Source organism: Lithobates pipiens, unplaced genomic scaffold (genome assembly GCF_037356315.1).
Source record: "Lithobates pipiens isolate NorthernLeopardFrog02 unplaced genomic scaffold, aLitPip1_a1.2 Scaffold_28, whole genome shotgun sequence".
Lineage (NCBI taxonomy): Eukaryota > Metazoa > Chordata > Amphibia > Anura > Ranidae > Lithobates > Lithobates pipiens.
Genome location: NW_027507789.1, coordinates 187,189,506 through 187,205,773, shown reverse-complemented (window position 1 = coordinate 187,205,773; position 16,268 = coordinate 187,189,506). Strand labels below are relative to the sequence as shown.

At 42.1% G+C, this 16,268-nt stretch overlaps 1 protein-coding gene across 5 annotated transcripts in view; it reads right to left on the bottom strand.

Annotated features, from left to right (window-relative positions):
• Positions 1-16,268, bottom strand: part of MARCHF10 (membrane associated ring-CH-type finger 10) — a 78,933-nt gene that overhangs the window by 61,996 nt on the left and 669 nt on the right. For all 5 annotated transcript variants that reach the window (XM_077460134.1, XM_077460135.1, XM_077460136.1 and 2 more), the window contains exon 2: positions 6,456-6,561. In XM_077460134.1, coding sequence (XP_077316260.1) covers positions 6,456-6,545 — 90 coding nt within the window. In that variant the 5' untranslated portion in view covers positions 6,546-6,561. The remainder of the gene's footprint in view (positions 1-6,455; positions 6,562-16,268) is intronic.

Sequence of the window (16,268 nt, the reverse complement as noted above, 5' to 3'; positions counted from 1 at the left end):
CTCATGTAAGGAGGGACTCTACTGGGGGCACCTCATATAAGGAGGGACTCTACTGGGAATGACTGATGAAAGGATGGACCCTACTGGGAATGCCAGTTGTAAAGAGGGACTCTACTGGGGACACCTGATGTAAGGGGGGATTCTACTGGGGGCACCTGATATAAGGAGGGACTCTACTGGGAATGCCTGATGTAAGGAGGGACTCTACTGGGAATGCCTGATGTAAGGAAGGACTCTCCTGGGGACACCTGATGTGAGGAGGGACTCTACTGGGGGCACCTGATGTAAGGAGGGATTCTACTGGGGGTACCCGATGTGATGAGGGATTCTACTTGGGACACCTGATGTAAGTACGGATTCTGCTGGGAATGCCTGATATAAAGATGGACTCTGCTGGGGACACCTGATGGCATCTGGTGGCAGGCGACATGGCAAGTGACACACTCAGGGCTCCCACTGATTCTGTATTATGGTGAGTTTATATTACAATGTAATAATATAAATATTTTTATTTATTTATTATTATTTATCTGTTGATTGTTAAACTCTCTGGAATACGTATATTGCTATTGTGCTGGGCCTGTGTCCCTCCATCCCTCTCTTTCCTTCTCTCTCCTTCCCTCCCTATCTTTCTTTCGTTCTTTCTTTCTTTCTTTCCTTCCTTCCTTCCTTCCTCCATCTCTCATTCAACTCAGACTCAAACCACACCCCCTTTGAGCCATGCCCTTTAAGCCACGCCCACCATTTAAATTAAGCCCGCCATTTTTTGTGGGGGGACTGTTTGCAGGGGAGGGAGGGCAATACAACCATTTTGCTATGGGGCCCTGTGATTTCTAGTTACGCCCCTGCCCCCCCCCCTTTAACCTTTGCCTCTCTAATTTTGTTCTTCTGAATGAATGAATGAGATATTTGTATAGCGCACAACACAAACTGAATCGCCTCAAGGCGCTGTGAAGAGCTTTGATCATCAGCTAGAAGAGGAAGGTCTTGAGTTTTTTCCTAAAAGCCAGGTGGTTTTCTTCCAGGCGGATGTTGGTTGGTAGAGCATTCCATAGCCAAGATCCCCCTTAGATTTGTACCGGGATTTGGGCACGAGGAGGAGGCTTTTGTTGGCTGATCGAAGACTGTGATTTGGTGTGTAATGATTTATTTTCTCAGCTAGGTATTGAGGAGCGTCTCTATGTACATGTCCTTCAAACCAATCTACATTCTATGAGGACAGGACTTTCTCCTGTTATGCCCCAAAGCTCTGGAATTCTCTCTCCAAGAACACCAGAGATTTGCCTTCTACAAACTTAACTCAAAACTGAAAACTCTTCTTTAGACAAGCCTTCACCCAATTGTTGCTTTATTCCTTTTCTTTTGCGTCACTTGTTTTTGTTTCTTTTGTAAAGTGATTTGAGAAGATACTGTTATTATAGTGGAAGTCCAGTCAAATCCTAACTATACCTAACCTACTCCCACCCCATTCTAAGCCTATTCTATCTACCCTGTAAAGAAAGATGTCTATACTTACCTATGCTGAGGGTGCTCCGGTGCGATCATGTGGTGGAATCCTAAACTCCGACTTCAGTGTAGAGGAGGGACAGCTGGCAATGGATGCCCCATAGTAAGGGGTGACGTCATCGCCTATAGGTAACGTCATCGCCCAGACTCTACCACCGTTGTCAGTGATCTCTCATCTTCACTGAAGCTGACTGCCAGAGAGATCATGTATAGACATCTTTCCTTTACAGGGTAGTTAGACTAGGCTTAACATGGAGGTGGGATCAGGTTTAAGTATAGTTAGGATTTGACTGAACTTTAAACTTTAAAGGTGCTATATAAAATAATGTATATTATTATTATGTTAGGGTATGGTTATTGTTATAGGGTATAAATGGCTGCCTGAGAGGCTGCATTTGTTAAATGGGTACCAGAATTTAATTTATAATACCACTTTAGCATATGTGGAGTCCTGTGATGTTTAAGTATAATAATATTTAGTAACTATTATGTTGGTGTCCCACATTTTTGTTATTGTGTTAAATATATAAATTAGTAGATCGGCCACTAGGGGGTGATCTGTATTTTGTTGAATAAAAGAAGGATATAATTTCAGTGAGTCAGAGCAGAATGGTAGATCAACATTGAGAGATAGAAGAATATAGTTAAATTAGTTAGTTAATTTAGAATTTAGGCAGAAAACAGACTGCCACGTATATACAGAATTACAAAAAAAAAACTATACTTAGATTTTTTTTATAAAATGTTAAAACACATTGATAAGGTGATTAGCATTAAAGTGGGAGTCCGCCGGGAGTTGCGCCGTTTTTTTTTTTTTAAAAGCGAGCAGCTACAAATACTGCAGCTGCTGACTTTTAAAATAAGGACACTTACCCGCCCAGCGCGCCTGCGATGTCGGCACCCGAAGCCGATCTCTCGATCGTCTCTCGGGTGCTGCCGCCGCCATCTTGGGTATGGGAATCAGGAAGTGGAGCCTTTCGGCTTCATTTCCCGGTTCCCTACTGCGCATGCGCGAGTCGCGCTGAGCAATAAGGATGGTCCCCGCTGTCTCTGGGATCCGTGTTTCCCAGCAGGCAGCGGGGGACTTTCGCAAAGGGGCGTGGATTCTGCGGAAAGGGGCGTTCCTTTCTGCAGAATCTACGCCGGAAGTGGGTGCAGATACCTGTACTGTACAGGTACCTGCACCCCCTCCCCCCTGAAAGGTGCCAATTGTGGCGCCGGAGGGGGGGGAGGATTCCAATGAGCGGAAGGTCCACTTTAGGGTGGACCTCCGCTTTAATCTTCCACAAATATATCTAAAAAAATAAAAAGACTATAGTGTTGTTTTGAAGTGGAACTATACTCCCCTCTACTCCAGCGATGAGTTCCGCAAGCTTTCATGATTTCAACATATTCTTCCTGGCTGCTTCTGGGTTCTGTGGTGGCTTCAGCCATCTTGATTGGCCAGACAGGTATGATATAACTGCAACAAACGCACACATTTACCCCAGCACAAAGGGATAAATATACACTGAGCTGCGTTCAAATCACTCAACCAATATAAAACGAACATTTCAAGTTCTATTTCTCTCCTTCTCCATATTTTTCTGTTTCTCTCTCCTACTTCCTTCTCCTTTTGTTTTCCTACCACATATTCATTATTACGGATATATCTGTACCACAATTATTGATATATCTAATTGTGATCCAATCCAGTTTTATTGTTATTGGGCAGCGCTTACATTTTGGAGCCAGATGCGCATTAATATCAATGAAATTAACCTGTATTAACAATAATACAGTGCTTAAGGACACAAACATTTTTCTCTTTTGGTATTATATGGCTTTATAGAATGGATTATTATTTTTTTTTATTCTTTCTGCCAAACACTGCTAAGGGTGGAATCCATTTAACAGATTTACTGCTAATTTGCAAGCTAATTACATTTTTGTAATATCAATATATTTGAGGAAGCGGATTACACAGCTAAAAGGAACAATAGGGTCTTTCTTTGTTCCTGGAACGTTATTTGGCCTTACACCCAGTGATAAAAATGTCAATAGTGCGGAGTTACAGAAATGGAAACAGATGTTTTGTACAAATTAGATTTGTTTAAAATGCATGTGTGATGAAACAAAAACGAGACAATGATACACCTTATATATTTGTGAGGTTGCTTGAAGTACTGTTTTAGGGCCTGTTCACACCAGTTGGATTGGGCTGCTCTGGGCAGCCTTTCCCATCACAGTGCCAATGCATAAACAAGGTAAATTGTAAGGTAAGTAAGGTAGGGTAAGTAAGTTCAGACCATCACACTGCTGTATTTTATTTATTGCAGCCTGATGTAATATAGTACAGCACAATGCAATGCTGCTGCAGAAAATAGAACTTAAAGTGGAAGTTTTTTTTTGAGAAGCACCTCAAGCCATATACATTACATTATCGTGTATAATTTTTTTTTTAAATAACCATCATTACATTGTTCTGCATCCTATGTACTTATTTCCTTAAAGAAGGGACAACAGAAAAAAAAAAAACAACAGAAATAAAAGAGAAAGAAACCAAAAAGTGGGCACCAAAAAAAAAACTTTAAAAGGTTAACTCAACTACTACCAGTGCCTCGACTCCCCCTCCTCTGTACTTCTCTAGCCTTTTTTTTTTTTTTTTTTTAACCCCACTAACCCTTTTATGATCCATCCCCCCCCCAGAATCTCCCTTGTAATAAAGTGCCGAGCATCACAACGATACACCATATCTATTTACTATTACTATTTACTGCCAGTGTATTATATATTCTTATTCCTAACATATTTCTATCTCATTTACCACTTCCGCTCCCCCCTATTATTCCCTGATCGTATCCACCTAGTCTTTAGGTATGGTCTCCCCCCTAGTATCTCCATTAAGGAGGACATCCCATTTTATCTAACCAGGGCTTCCAGAATTTTAAGAATTTATCCAGGTTCCTCCGTCTAATAAATGTCACCTTTTCCCTCCATACTGTAGCGTCCATCACTTTATTCCATTCTTCTAAAGTCGGAGGTCTCACTGATTGCCAATTTTGGGCTATTATCTTTCATGCTTGGAATAGGCCTCTAATTGCTGCGGTTTTATTATTTACTGACACACTGTTGTCCTCTATCTTCCCCAACAAACATATAGTACCGTTCAGGGCCAATTTGAGCCCAAAGGTACGATTAATGTCCTGAAGTATTTCTGTCCAATACCTAAATAATTTTGGACATCTCCACATCATGTGGGTCAAGTCACCTGTACCTTGACACCTTGGGCATTTGTCATCGGGTCTATATCCATACCGAAAAAGTTTCTTTGGGGTATAGTAAGCTCTGTGTAACAAGAATAGTTGTGACATTTTCTGTGAGGGAGAAACTGACACCGGGGAACTCAGATTTAATATCCCTTTCCTTTTTAAAAAAAGTTGAGCTGAGCATGTGCACTCAATTTCTTTGGTCGACCATGCCGAGGCCTGTTTTGAGTGGAACCTGTCCTGTTACACCGCTGTATGGTCTTGGCCACCATGCTGCAGCTCAGTTTCAGGGTCTTCGAAATCTTCTTATAGCCTAGGCCTTCATTATGTAGATCTGTTTTTCAGATCCTCAGAGTTCTTTGCCATGAGGTGCCATATTGACCTTCCAGTGACCAGTATGAGAGAGTGAGAGCGATAACACCAGATTTAACACACCTGCTTCCCAATTCACACCCCGGGGTTGGGAAAATGGCTAATTGGACCCAATTTGGACATTTTTACTAAGGGGTGTACTCACTTTTGTTGCCAGCGGTTTAGACATTAATGACTGTGTGTTGAGTTATTTTGAGGGGGACAGCAAATTTACACTGTTATACAAACTGTACACTCACTACATTGTAGCAAAGTGTCATTTCTTCGCTGTTGTCACATGAAAATATATAATAAAATATTTACAGAAATGTGAGGGGTGTACTCACTTTTGTGAGATACTGTACTTACAAGAGGAAAGAACAAAGGTATGGCATCAGTGTGCTATTTAACTATTTAAATAGTTAGCGCAACCCACGTTTTATATATATATATTGTCCAGTCAGTTCCCGATCCTGACAAAATTTTATGTTCAAAGCTAAATTCCAGCCAAAAATATTTATTGTTTCTCCACCACCTTCTTCTAAGCCAAAAAAAAAAAAACCCCTCTTAGTACCTGAAATGTCACATGTTCATCATCGACGTCTCCTCCAGTAATGGAGGCTGTTGGTTGCTAGTTAGTGTCTATGCAGACTGACATTTTTTTTAGAATTTAAAAGAATACGTTTTCCATCCCTATCGCTGCCAGAGCCATTTTTGCTTTTTTTTGCACACGTTTATAATATAATGTTAGGCCTTAAGAATAGTTAAAATCAGAAAATGAAATGAGAATAAAAAGGTGGTGGTATATTATACACCTGATGTCTCACCTGCTTTTCACTGAATCCAATGGAGTGAGTGACAGCCGAACCCAGAAGTGACATAATGCATGTTGCTTCTGTGTTCATCCTACCTAGAGAAGATCAACAATTGGATGTTTGCTAGTCTCCCTCCTGTCTATGCGGTGGTACTCTCCCTTGGGGTTCCTGGGCCTGCAGGTGGGACAGGGGAGCACTAGATTCATAGCAGGAGGGAGCACACTACGGGGGTCCTTGAAAGCCAGCACTTGGCTTATCAGATTTGTCAGTGTTTGTAAAACCCCTTGCTGCTGCACATAAAAATACGTCTCTGGAAGTGAAAAGTTATGCATTGCAATATGGCTACCTGGAGTTGTTCTGTACACAGAGTGTGTACTGACCACTCCCCAGAAACATAAAACCTGATGTTACATATAATTGCTGGTGATGTTCTTCATACCTGGTTGTCTTTATTTATGCCCATTAATGTAAGGGATGTAGCAGTCATGAAACAATTACTATAGCACATATACTGTGGGCCTGTTGGGTACATTACCTGATATTCTGTATCCATTTGGTACCTCATGGATCTCATGTGCTGTCCATTGACAATTGACTTTCCTCTATCCCATTTTCTGTCCACCATTGTTCTTAATGTCGATCTGTTTGAAAGTTACACTTATTCATAAGACAATCGAGAGATCCTAGTTTCTTTTTCACAGTTCAGGAATTTTTTTTATAGAATATTACAACATTTTGGAAGTATAGAAAAGAGAAAAATCTAGGTTTAAAAATAAAACTAGAGCAGCCTCATGATTAGCACTTCTGCCTTGCAAAACTGGGCATCTCTATCTATAGGACACTAAATGCTGCTCCTCCTGTGGTTGCATGAGTTTCCTCTGACACCCCATAGGACATGATAACACATTAATGGCCCTATTATTTTTGTGTGTGAGATAGGAACCTTATGGTGGCCATAGACACTTTGAGAATTGATAAATTCCTTTTCTGATCGATCACTTCCAATGGGAATTATGGATCTGTAGTTGACAACCCTGGTAATCTCAAACCATACAGAGCTTATTACCAATATTCATATAAAAGAACCCCTGGGTCGCACGGACCATAACATGATTTAATTTAATGTTAGCTGTAAGCAACAAACGCATACAGGTAAGATAAAAACACAACTTTAAGAGAGCAAATTTTCCAAGGATGAGGGCTGCTCTCCAGGACTTAGACTGGGAGGGAATATTGGCATCAATGGATACAAAACAGAAATGGGAATTCTTCAAAGTGACTGTATGTAAACTCACTGCAAAGTATATTCCCATGGGCAATAAGTTTAAAAATAAAACCCTCACGGCCAAAGTTAAAATGGCTTTAAATAATAAAAAAAGAGCTTTTAAAAAATATAAAAATGAATGGAACATTATCATCATTTAAATGTTACAAAGAATATAACAAAATATGCAAAAAGGAAATCAAGGATACAAAAATACTAAATGAACAACAGATTGCAAAAGATAGTAGGACAAACACCAAAAAATTCTTTAAATATATTAATAGTAAAAAGGTCAGGTCTGAGCATGTAGGCCCTTTGCAAAATAACCTAGAGTGGGTGACTGGGGACAAAGAGAAGGCAAATTTATTAAATACTTTCTTCAGTTCTGTTTATGCAAAGTGGCACGGGGGAGCTCATGTCCATAATGGGGATGGTAGTGACACAGCCCCAAATGATCCACAATGGCTCAAAAGTTATATGGTCCAGAAATATTTAAACAGAATAAAGGTGGATAAAGCATCTGGACCAGATGGCATCCAACCACGGATCCTAAAAGAATTGAGCTCTGTCATTTCAAGGCCATTGTTTCTAATATTTAGGGACTCGAATGGTAAAACTGGATTGGTGCAAGGCCAATGTGGTGCCCATATTTAAAAAGGGATCAAAGTCTTTACCCAGTAACTATAGACCTGTTAGTTTAACGTGTATAGTCGAGACGATACCAGCGTTTAATAAAAGGCCACGTAGACGAGTTCTTGCTGGAAAAAATATTCTAAGCAACAGACAGCAAGGATTCATGAAAGACAGATGTTGTCAAACAAACCTGATTTCTTTTTATGAGGAGGTAAGTAAAACCTTGGACAGAGGGGGGGCTTTGGATGTGGTGTACCTGGATTTTGCAAAAGGGTTTGACACAGTTCCACACACACAGCTTATGGGTAAGGTAAAGTCTACAGGCTTGGAAAGATCAATTTGTAAATGGATAGAAAACTGGTTAAAGGACAGGATTCAGAGAGTAGTGGTTAATGACTGTTACCCTGAATGGTCATCAGTGGTGTACCCCGAGGTTCAGTGCTGGGACCCTTACTTTTTAATATCTTTATAAATGATATAGGGTCTGGGATTAAAAGTAACATTTCTGTCTTTGCAGATGACATTAAGCTATGCAGTGGAATAATGTCCTTACAGGATGTCTCCAATCAGGGGTGTCTTGTGCATTGTGGGTGCACGGGCGCCGCGCCCCCGTCAATGCGCCCCTTTCAGGACACCGGACGCATGGATTCCTATGGTGGGGCAGGAGGGGTGTTACTTTTTGAAGCACCTAGTTAGAACCAGAGGCTCTAATAGGCTTCAAAATAGGGTGGGCTCGGGCGCAGAGAGCGGGGGGCTGTCAGAGCCACGGGGGAGGGTTGCTGTACCTTGATCTGTATTCCCTGATCTTTAGTATACCCTGATCTGTATACCTTTATCTGTATACACTGATCTGTATACACTGATCTGTACACCATGGTCTGTATACCTTTATCAGTATACCTTTATCAGTATACCTTTATCAGTATACCTTTATCTGTACACCTTTATCTGTACACCTTTATCTGTACACCTTGATCTGTATACCTTGATCTGTACACCCTGCTCTCTATACCTTTATCTGTACACCCTGATCTGTACACCCTGATCTGTATACCTTTATCTGTACACCCTGATCTGTAAGGCTGAATCATATACTCTGTCTACTATAATCTGTGATGCTGAGCTGTATACTCCTTACACTATGGGTGGAGCAAGTGGAATACAGGAATACAGGGGATGGAGCCGGTGGATTCTATAAGGGTGGGGCTTATGAGAACTGGGAGAGGTCAAAAAGGTCTGGCGCTCCCCCATTCTAAAACTTTACCAGCTGCTACTGTCTCCAATTTACAAGCTGACCTCAATGTCTAATTGGGCAACTAAGTGGCAAATGAGGTTTAATGATGATAAATGTAAAGTTATGCACTTGGGGGCTAAGAATATGCATGCATCATACATACTAGGGGGAGTACAACTGGGGGAATCAATGGTGGAGAAGGATCTGGGTGTTATGCTAGATCATAAGCTCAATAATAGCATGCAATATCAAGCTGCGGTTTGCAAAGCGAGCAAAGTCCTTTCTTGTATTGAGAGGTATGGACTCCAGAGAGAGAGAGAGAGATACCATTTTGCCCCTGTACAAATCATTAGTAAGACCTCATCTGGAATATGCAGTTCAGTTTTGGGCACCAGTTCTCAAAAAGGATATCAGGGAACTGGAGAAAGTGCAGAGAAGGGCAACCAAACTGATAAGAGGTGTGGAGGAGCTCAGTTATGAGGAAAGGTTAGAGGAACTGAATTTATTCTCTCTTGAAAAGAGGGGCACTCTTTACATTTAGAGGAAATATGGAAAGGTTTCTTCACAGTAAGAGCTGTGAAAATGTGGAATAGACTCCCTCCAGAGGTGGTTCTGGCTAGTAGATTTTAAAAAAAAGGCCTGGTTTCTTTCCTAAATGTACATATTATAACTGGGTACTAACATATATAGGTAAAGTTGATCCAGAGAAAATCCGATTGCCTCTCAAGGAAGGAATATTTTCCCTTGCTGTAGCAAATTGGTGAATGCTTTGCTGTTTTTTTTGGCTTCCTCTGGATCAATTGTGGGTGAAGGATTGTGTATATGGAATTGTATTAATATTATTATTATTTTTTTAATTTTTTTTTGGTTGAACTAGATTGACTTGGATCTTTTTTGAACCTGACTATGTAACTATGTAACCCACTTGATCGAGCTGCCACAAATGAGGAAGTGCATTTCAATCGATAGTTAAAGTGGTTGTAAAGGTTCCCATTTTTTAAAATAAAAATAACAAACATGTTATACTTACTTGCTCTTTACTTGCTCTGTACAAGAGTTTTGCACAGTGTGGTCCTGATCTTCCTCTTCATCGGGTACCCCCACAGAGAGCTGCTTTCCATGGGGTTACCCGTGCGGGCATATTCCTGATTCCCACTGCTGACTCTGTCATTGGATGGATTGACAGCAGTGGGAGCCAATGGCTCCGGCTGCTATCAATCCATCCAGGGAGGCAAGAGACGGTGGCTGGGGCCACTGGGCTCGTGCACATAGCTGGAATGATCGGGCTCAGGTAAAAAAAAAGGGGGGGGTTAGGGGGGCAGCTGCAGCAAAGAAGGTTTTTCCCCATAATGCATAGAATGCATTAAGGTGAAAAACCGTGAGGCTATACAACTCCTTTAAATTACAATTGTAACTTACGATTGTAAATTATTGACTGATCGTAACTCTGGTTCCACCATGTGATCTCAAGATCTGCTCAATCAAAACACAACTGTATTTATTGTAAGGCGTAAAGTTTCATGCAAAGTATCTCAGTGCTGCCAATTGATGCAAAACTATCAATAATATTCCACCCTGGTCGATCAAAGCAGTTTGATCAAAACCGCTCAAAATTGAGTCCAAATTGATCGCAGGGGAAGTTAGGATTATTTGATGGTTTGTGGATTTGATCATTTTAATCGAATCACATGTTGGTGAATGAAAAAATTGAAACGTGTGTGGCCACTGTTAGATTGTAAGCTCCTTGAGGGCAGGGACTGACGTGAATGTACAATATGTAAAAGGCTACATAAATTGTTGGTGCAATATACAGTAAATACCTATAATATATAAATACAATAAACAAAAGATTTCTTCAGCTTATATTAACAGAGCGGACAATGGAAAATAAACATTTCTAACAAAACCAAACTGACTGCTACTTCAGTTTTTGTTCCTAGATTTGAACTTCTCATACAGTTCACATACAGTTAGGCTGCATTCACACCTGAGTGTTTTCAGCTCGTAAAACAAAAAAAAATAGGGATCAAATTCTCCATGATCCCAATTTTCCTTACTTTGTTTAACCATTGCGAAATTCGCGGTGCCCCTGTTTCCTTCCAGCATGTGGCGATGCAGCTTTTAGCTGCATTCACCAGATGACATAACAATAAGTTCTTGTATCTCTCTGATGGAATATGTGTACATTGTAATAGAAAAAAGGCCGGGTCTTCCTCAAGATAGTATTCAGTAAACAATTGAGAGATTTTCCGAACCTCTTCCCAAAACCGTTTAATTACTGGGCAAAACCAAAAAATATGGGCAATAGTGCCTCTCTCCTTACCACACCTCCAGCATCTATCTGATGACTCTGGAAAGAAAGTATGCATTCGTGATGGAGTATAGTACCAACGCATTAATATTTTGTAATTTAATTCCTGTATCTTGACACATCTAGATGATTTAAAAGTCAAATGTATTATTTTCTGACGTTGGGCCGAGGTAAAAGTTTGTCCGAGATCCCTTTCCCATTTATCTAAACTCATTATATCGATATCCTCTAAAGGAGAAATTAATAAAGCATATATTTTAGAAATAATATGGGATAGGGGCTCCTTCTCCTCACAATATCCTTCAAACTTAGTAAGTGGCCGATCATAATCCTCAGTCAATCCCAGAGTATCCAAAAAATGTTTAACCTGTAACGCCTGCCATAGGGGTAGTTCATATTGTCCTCCTGATTGCATTAACACTTCTATTGATGGCCATTTTTTTGGCCTCAAGAAATGTGATGCCTGAAAACATCCCTTCTCTCTTAAGTTCCTAAATACTCCTATTTCCAGGCCAGGCAGAAAATGTGGATTCCCAAGAATGGGAAATAAAGGGGATTTTGCTGTTGAAATTCTGGGGATCCGTACGGCTTTAGCTCCCATCTGAAGCATAGGTCTTATTAAAGGATGGGCTCTTAATATAGGAGGTATAGCCATGCCACACCACATAGCTCTATCTAAAGGAATAGGGCTTACTTGTTGTTCCATAGCTACCCACCTTTTACTATCTTTATGGCGGCACCAGTCCACAATTCTACCAAGCTGAGTAGCCTGGTAGTATTTGTATAAATCCGGTGCTGCAATTCCACCCGCCTCTTTAGGCAGTGTTAATAGCTTCCTATTAATCCTAGGACGCTTGCTTGCCCATATGAACTTTATAAAAATTGTTCGGATTTTACTAAAAAAGGCAAGTGGAATCCGGATCGGTAGTGCCTGGAATAGATAAAGGAACTTAGGGACTATGTTCATTTTCAAGATGTTGCTTCTCCCAAACCAGGAGTGTGAGGATTTGCTCCATTCATTCAACGTTATACTAATTTCCCTTAACAAAGGTGGAAAGTTCAATGCGTATGCTTCCATTAAATTAGATGGAATCTGTATCCCTAAATAATTCAGTGCTATAGCTGTCCATTTAAACTTGAAATTATCTTCTAAATTTTTTTGAATGGAACCCTCCAGTGATATCCCCATCGCCTCCGACTTGCTATAGTTTATTTTAAAATTAGACAGAGCTCCGTAACGCTCTATTTCCCCCAGTAAATTGGGTAGTGATATTTGTGGACTAGAAAGTGAAAATAATAAATCATCTGCATATGCTGAAAGTTTATATTCCTGATCCGCTAAAGGAATACCTTTAATATCGGGGTTCTGTCTAATTCTATTTAACAAAGGTTCCAATGACAATGCAAATAAAAGAGGCGACAGGGGACATCCCTGACGCGTCCCATTAGATATTGGGAAATTTTTTGAGTTTATCCCATTGACCTTCACCAATGCTTGTGGCTTTGAATATATTCCTGCTATCCAGTCCAACATTCGATCCCCAAGGCCCATTTGTTTTAAGACTCCTAACATAAATTATTATTTATTACCGTATATACTCGAGTATAAGCCGAGATTTTCAGCCTCTTTTTTGAGGCTGAAAGTGCCCCCCTCGGCTTATACTCGAGTCATCGCCGTCTGACTGCTCGATCAGCGTATCGAGCAGACAGACGGCGGACATACTACAATTCGAAAGCCGCGCCTCCGCCTCCGCCTCCGCCTGTGATAGGCGGAACACTGAATTTCCCAGCAGCCTGTGTTCCGCCTATCACGGACATCGTCTCATCCTCGTCCGTAGTACGAGGATGAGACGATGTCCGTGATAGGCGGAACACAGGCTGCTGGGAAATTCAGTGTTCCGCCTATCACAGGCGAAGGCGGAGGCGCGGCTTTTGAATTTTAGAATGGCCGCTGAGGCGCCGACGAAGAGCGGCGATCCTGGCAAGGCACGGGACGGAGGCAAGGCAAGGCACGGCACGGGACGGGACGGAGGCAAGGCACGACACGGGACGGAGGCAAGGAGGCAAGGCACGGCACGGGATGGAGGCAAGGAGGCAAGGCACGGCACGGGACGGAGGCAAGGAGGCAAGGCACGGGACGGAGGCTCGGGACACAGGCTCGGGACACAGGTAGGCTGGACACACACACACACACACACACACACACACACACACACACACACACACACACACACACATGGACACACACACACAGGGATGGATGGATGGAGACACACACACACAGGGATGGATGGATGGATGGAGACACACACACACAGGGATGGATGGATGGATGGAGACACACACACACAGGGATGGATGGATGGATGGAGACACACACACACAGGGATGGATGGATGGATGGAGACACACACACACAGGGATGGATGGATGGATGGACACACACACACACAGGGATGGATGGATGGATGGACACACACACACACAGGGATGGACGGACACACAGGGATGGACGGACACACAGGGACGGACACACACACAGGGATGGACAGGCATGTCTCACCCTCGGCTTATACACGAGTCAATAGGTTTGCCAGTTTTTTTGGGGGTAAATTGGGGGCCTCGGCTTATATTCGGGTCGGCCTATACTCGAGTATATACGGTATTAATCATTTTTAATGCAGCTGAAAAATGCTAAAATAATTTTAGGAGTGTAACTCCACTTTAACAACGTTGCTCAGCCCTGAAACACTAAAATAAAAAGAAACATTGTTTCTTTTTGTATATTTCTGTTTCTTCATCTGCAGATCAAAGGAATGAACAAATGTTCCTCTGTTTAACCCCATTAGAGTCCATTCACACAGGGGCAACACGACTTCCAGCGTGACTTTGGGAGGCAACTTGGAGACGACTTGAGTTTGAATCACAGTACGACTTGAGGCCACTTACAAGGCAACTTGAAGTTGCCTTCAGGACAGGGTCAATCACATAATAATAATAAAAATAATCAGCTTTGTGGGAGGGAGGGGTTTGCCTAGAAAACTATTTTTACTTCCTGGAAAGTTGCTTAAAGTGGCGTTCCACCCTAAAGTGGAACTTCCGCTCATCGAAACCTCCCCCCCCTCTGGTGTCACAGTTGGCACCTTTTAGGGGGGAGGGGGGTGCAGATACCTGTCTAAGACAGGTATTTGCACCCACTTCGGGGCATAGACTCCCACGGGAGTCTATGCCTCTTCCTGTCCCGGCGCGCTGTCTGCTGGACACACATGGGTCCCAGAGACAGTGCGGACCATTCTTATTGCGCTGGGCGACTCGCGCATGCGCAGTAGGGAACTGGGATGTGAAGCCGCAACGCTTCACTTCCTGATTCCCTCACCGAGAATGGCAGCGGCAGCAGCCAAGAGCCGAACGATCGATCGGCCTCAGCTGCCGACATCGCTGGACCTGGGACAGGTGAGTGTCCATTTATTAAAAGTCAGCAGCTGTAGTATTTATAGCTGCTGGCTTTTAATATTTTTTTTCCCCAGTGAAATCCCTCTTTAAGTTAAGACAGGGGATCAGACTTGGAGGCAACTTCCATTGAAATCAATGGGTACAAGTTGCCTAGAAGTCGGATTGAAGGAACCTTTTCTGAAGTCGGTAGTGTACATTAATAACCCTTAATTTACTCTAATCAGCCCTAATTAACTCCCTATTCTCCTCCATTTAATTATTATTTTTCTGCTTTTTTTCTTTTGTTCATGTCTATTCTATAAACGATAAACAATTAAAACTTTTTTTTGTTTGCTTTGTTAGTGAATATTTTTACACATATATATATTACCATATATTTACACATTTCAGATTGAAAAAAGCGCTAAATTAAAAAAAAAAAATCTATTTATTTAATTTGTAAATAACTTTTTAATGCTTTGTACCATTGCTGACAGCTGAAGTTAAAACAAAAAAATTGCGGTAGGTATCGCTATTTGGTATGGGCGAGTATTAAAAAAAGTATCGGTACTTGTACTCATTGTAAAAAAAATGGTATCGGCATCCCTAGTTATCAATGAGCTCTTCTACCTAAAAAGGGGCACAAATTGTGTTGGCTATATTGCTTTTGTCTTTGCTGGTATCATTTTGTTTATTTGCTTTTTGTTTTTTGGTATGGCATTATGTAAGGCTCCATTAAGACCTGTGCGGCTGTGTTCTGCATGTAGAGCAGCCCATTAATTGCAGTGGGCTGCACTACCCACAGAAACGTGGGCAAAGAAGTCCACAACCCTTTTTAAAATTGCACCATACGGAGCTGCCTGGTTCTGTGGTGCCGTGTGGTTTGGCGTTGTGTGAGGTGCCATTAGAGGCTTTGTTCACACATGTGTGAACGCGCTTGCGCGTGCTTGCTAGCGCATTTGTTTCAGTGGGCTGCCCTGCCCCCAGGCCCTTTTTATAAAAAAAAAAAAACTCACTGCACCGAGGGGCATGGTGCCTCGGCCTCATGTGGTTTGGCACTTGTAAAAGTGCTGTAGGTGGTGATGCTTAGGGGTTCCATTAAAGAGGAAGTAAACCCTGATGAGTTTACTTCCTCTTTCATTCCCTGCAAAGGCAAAGCATAATGGACTACTATGCATCGCATAGTAGTTCATTATGTGTCACTTACCTGACACAGGAACCAGCAATGTCACCGCTGTCCCCTGTAGTCCGGCGCATCCATCTTCTCGGTGGGGTCTCGCTGCTCCGCCGCTGTCATTCGGCGAAGCCGCGATGACGTCACTCCCGCGCATGCGCACGGGAGCCGACACGCGCAGCATCTTCGTCGTTGACGATGCCGCGCTCAGTGCACCTGCGCGCCGCTGTCTGCGGTGCATGCGCCGTAGACAGCAGTGCCTGTCTTTCGGCAAATATCTCCTAAACGTGTAGGTTTAGG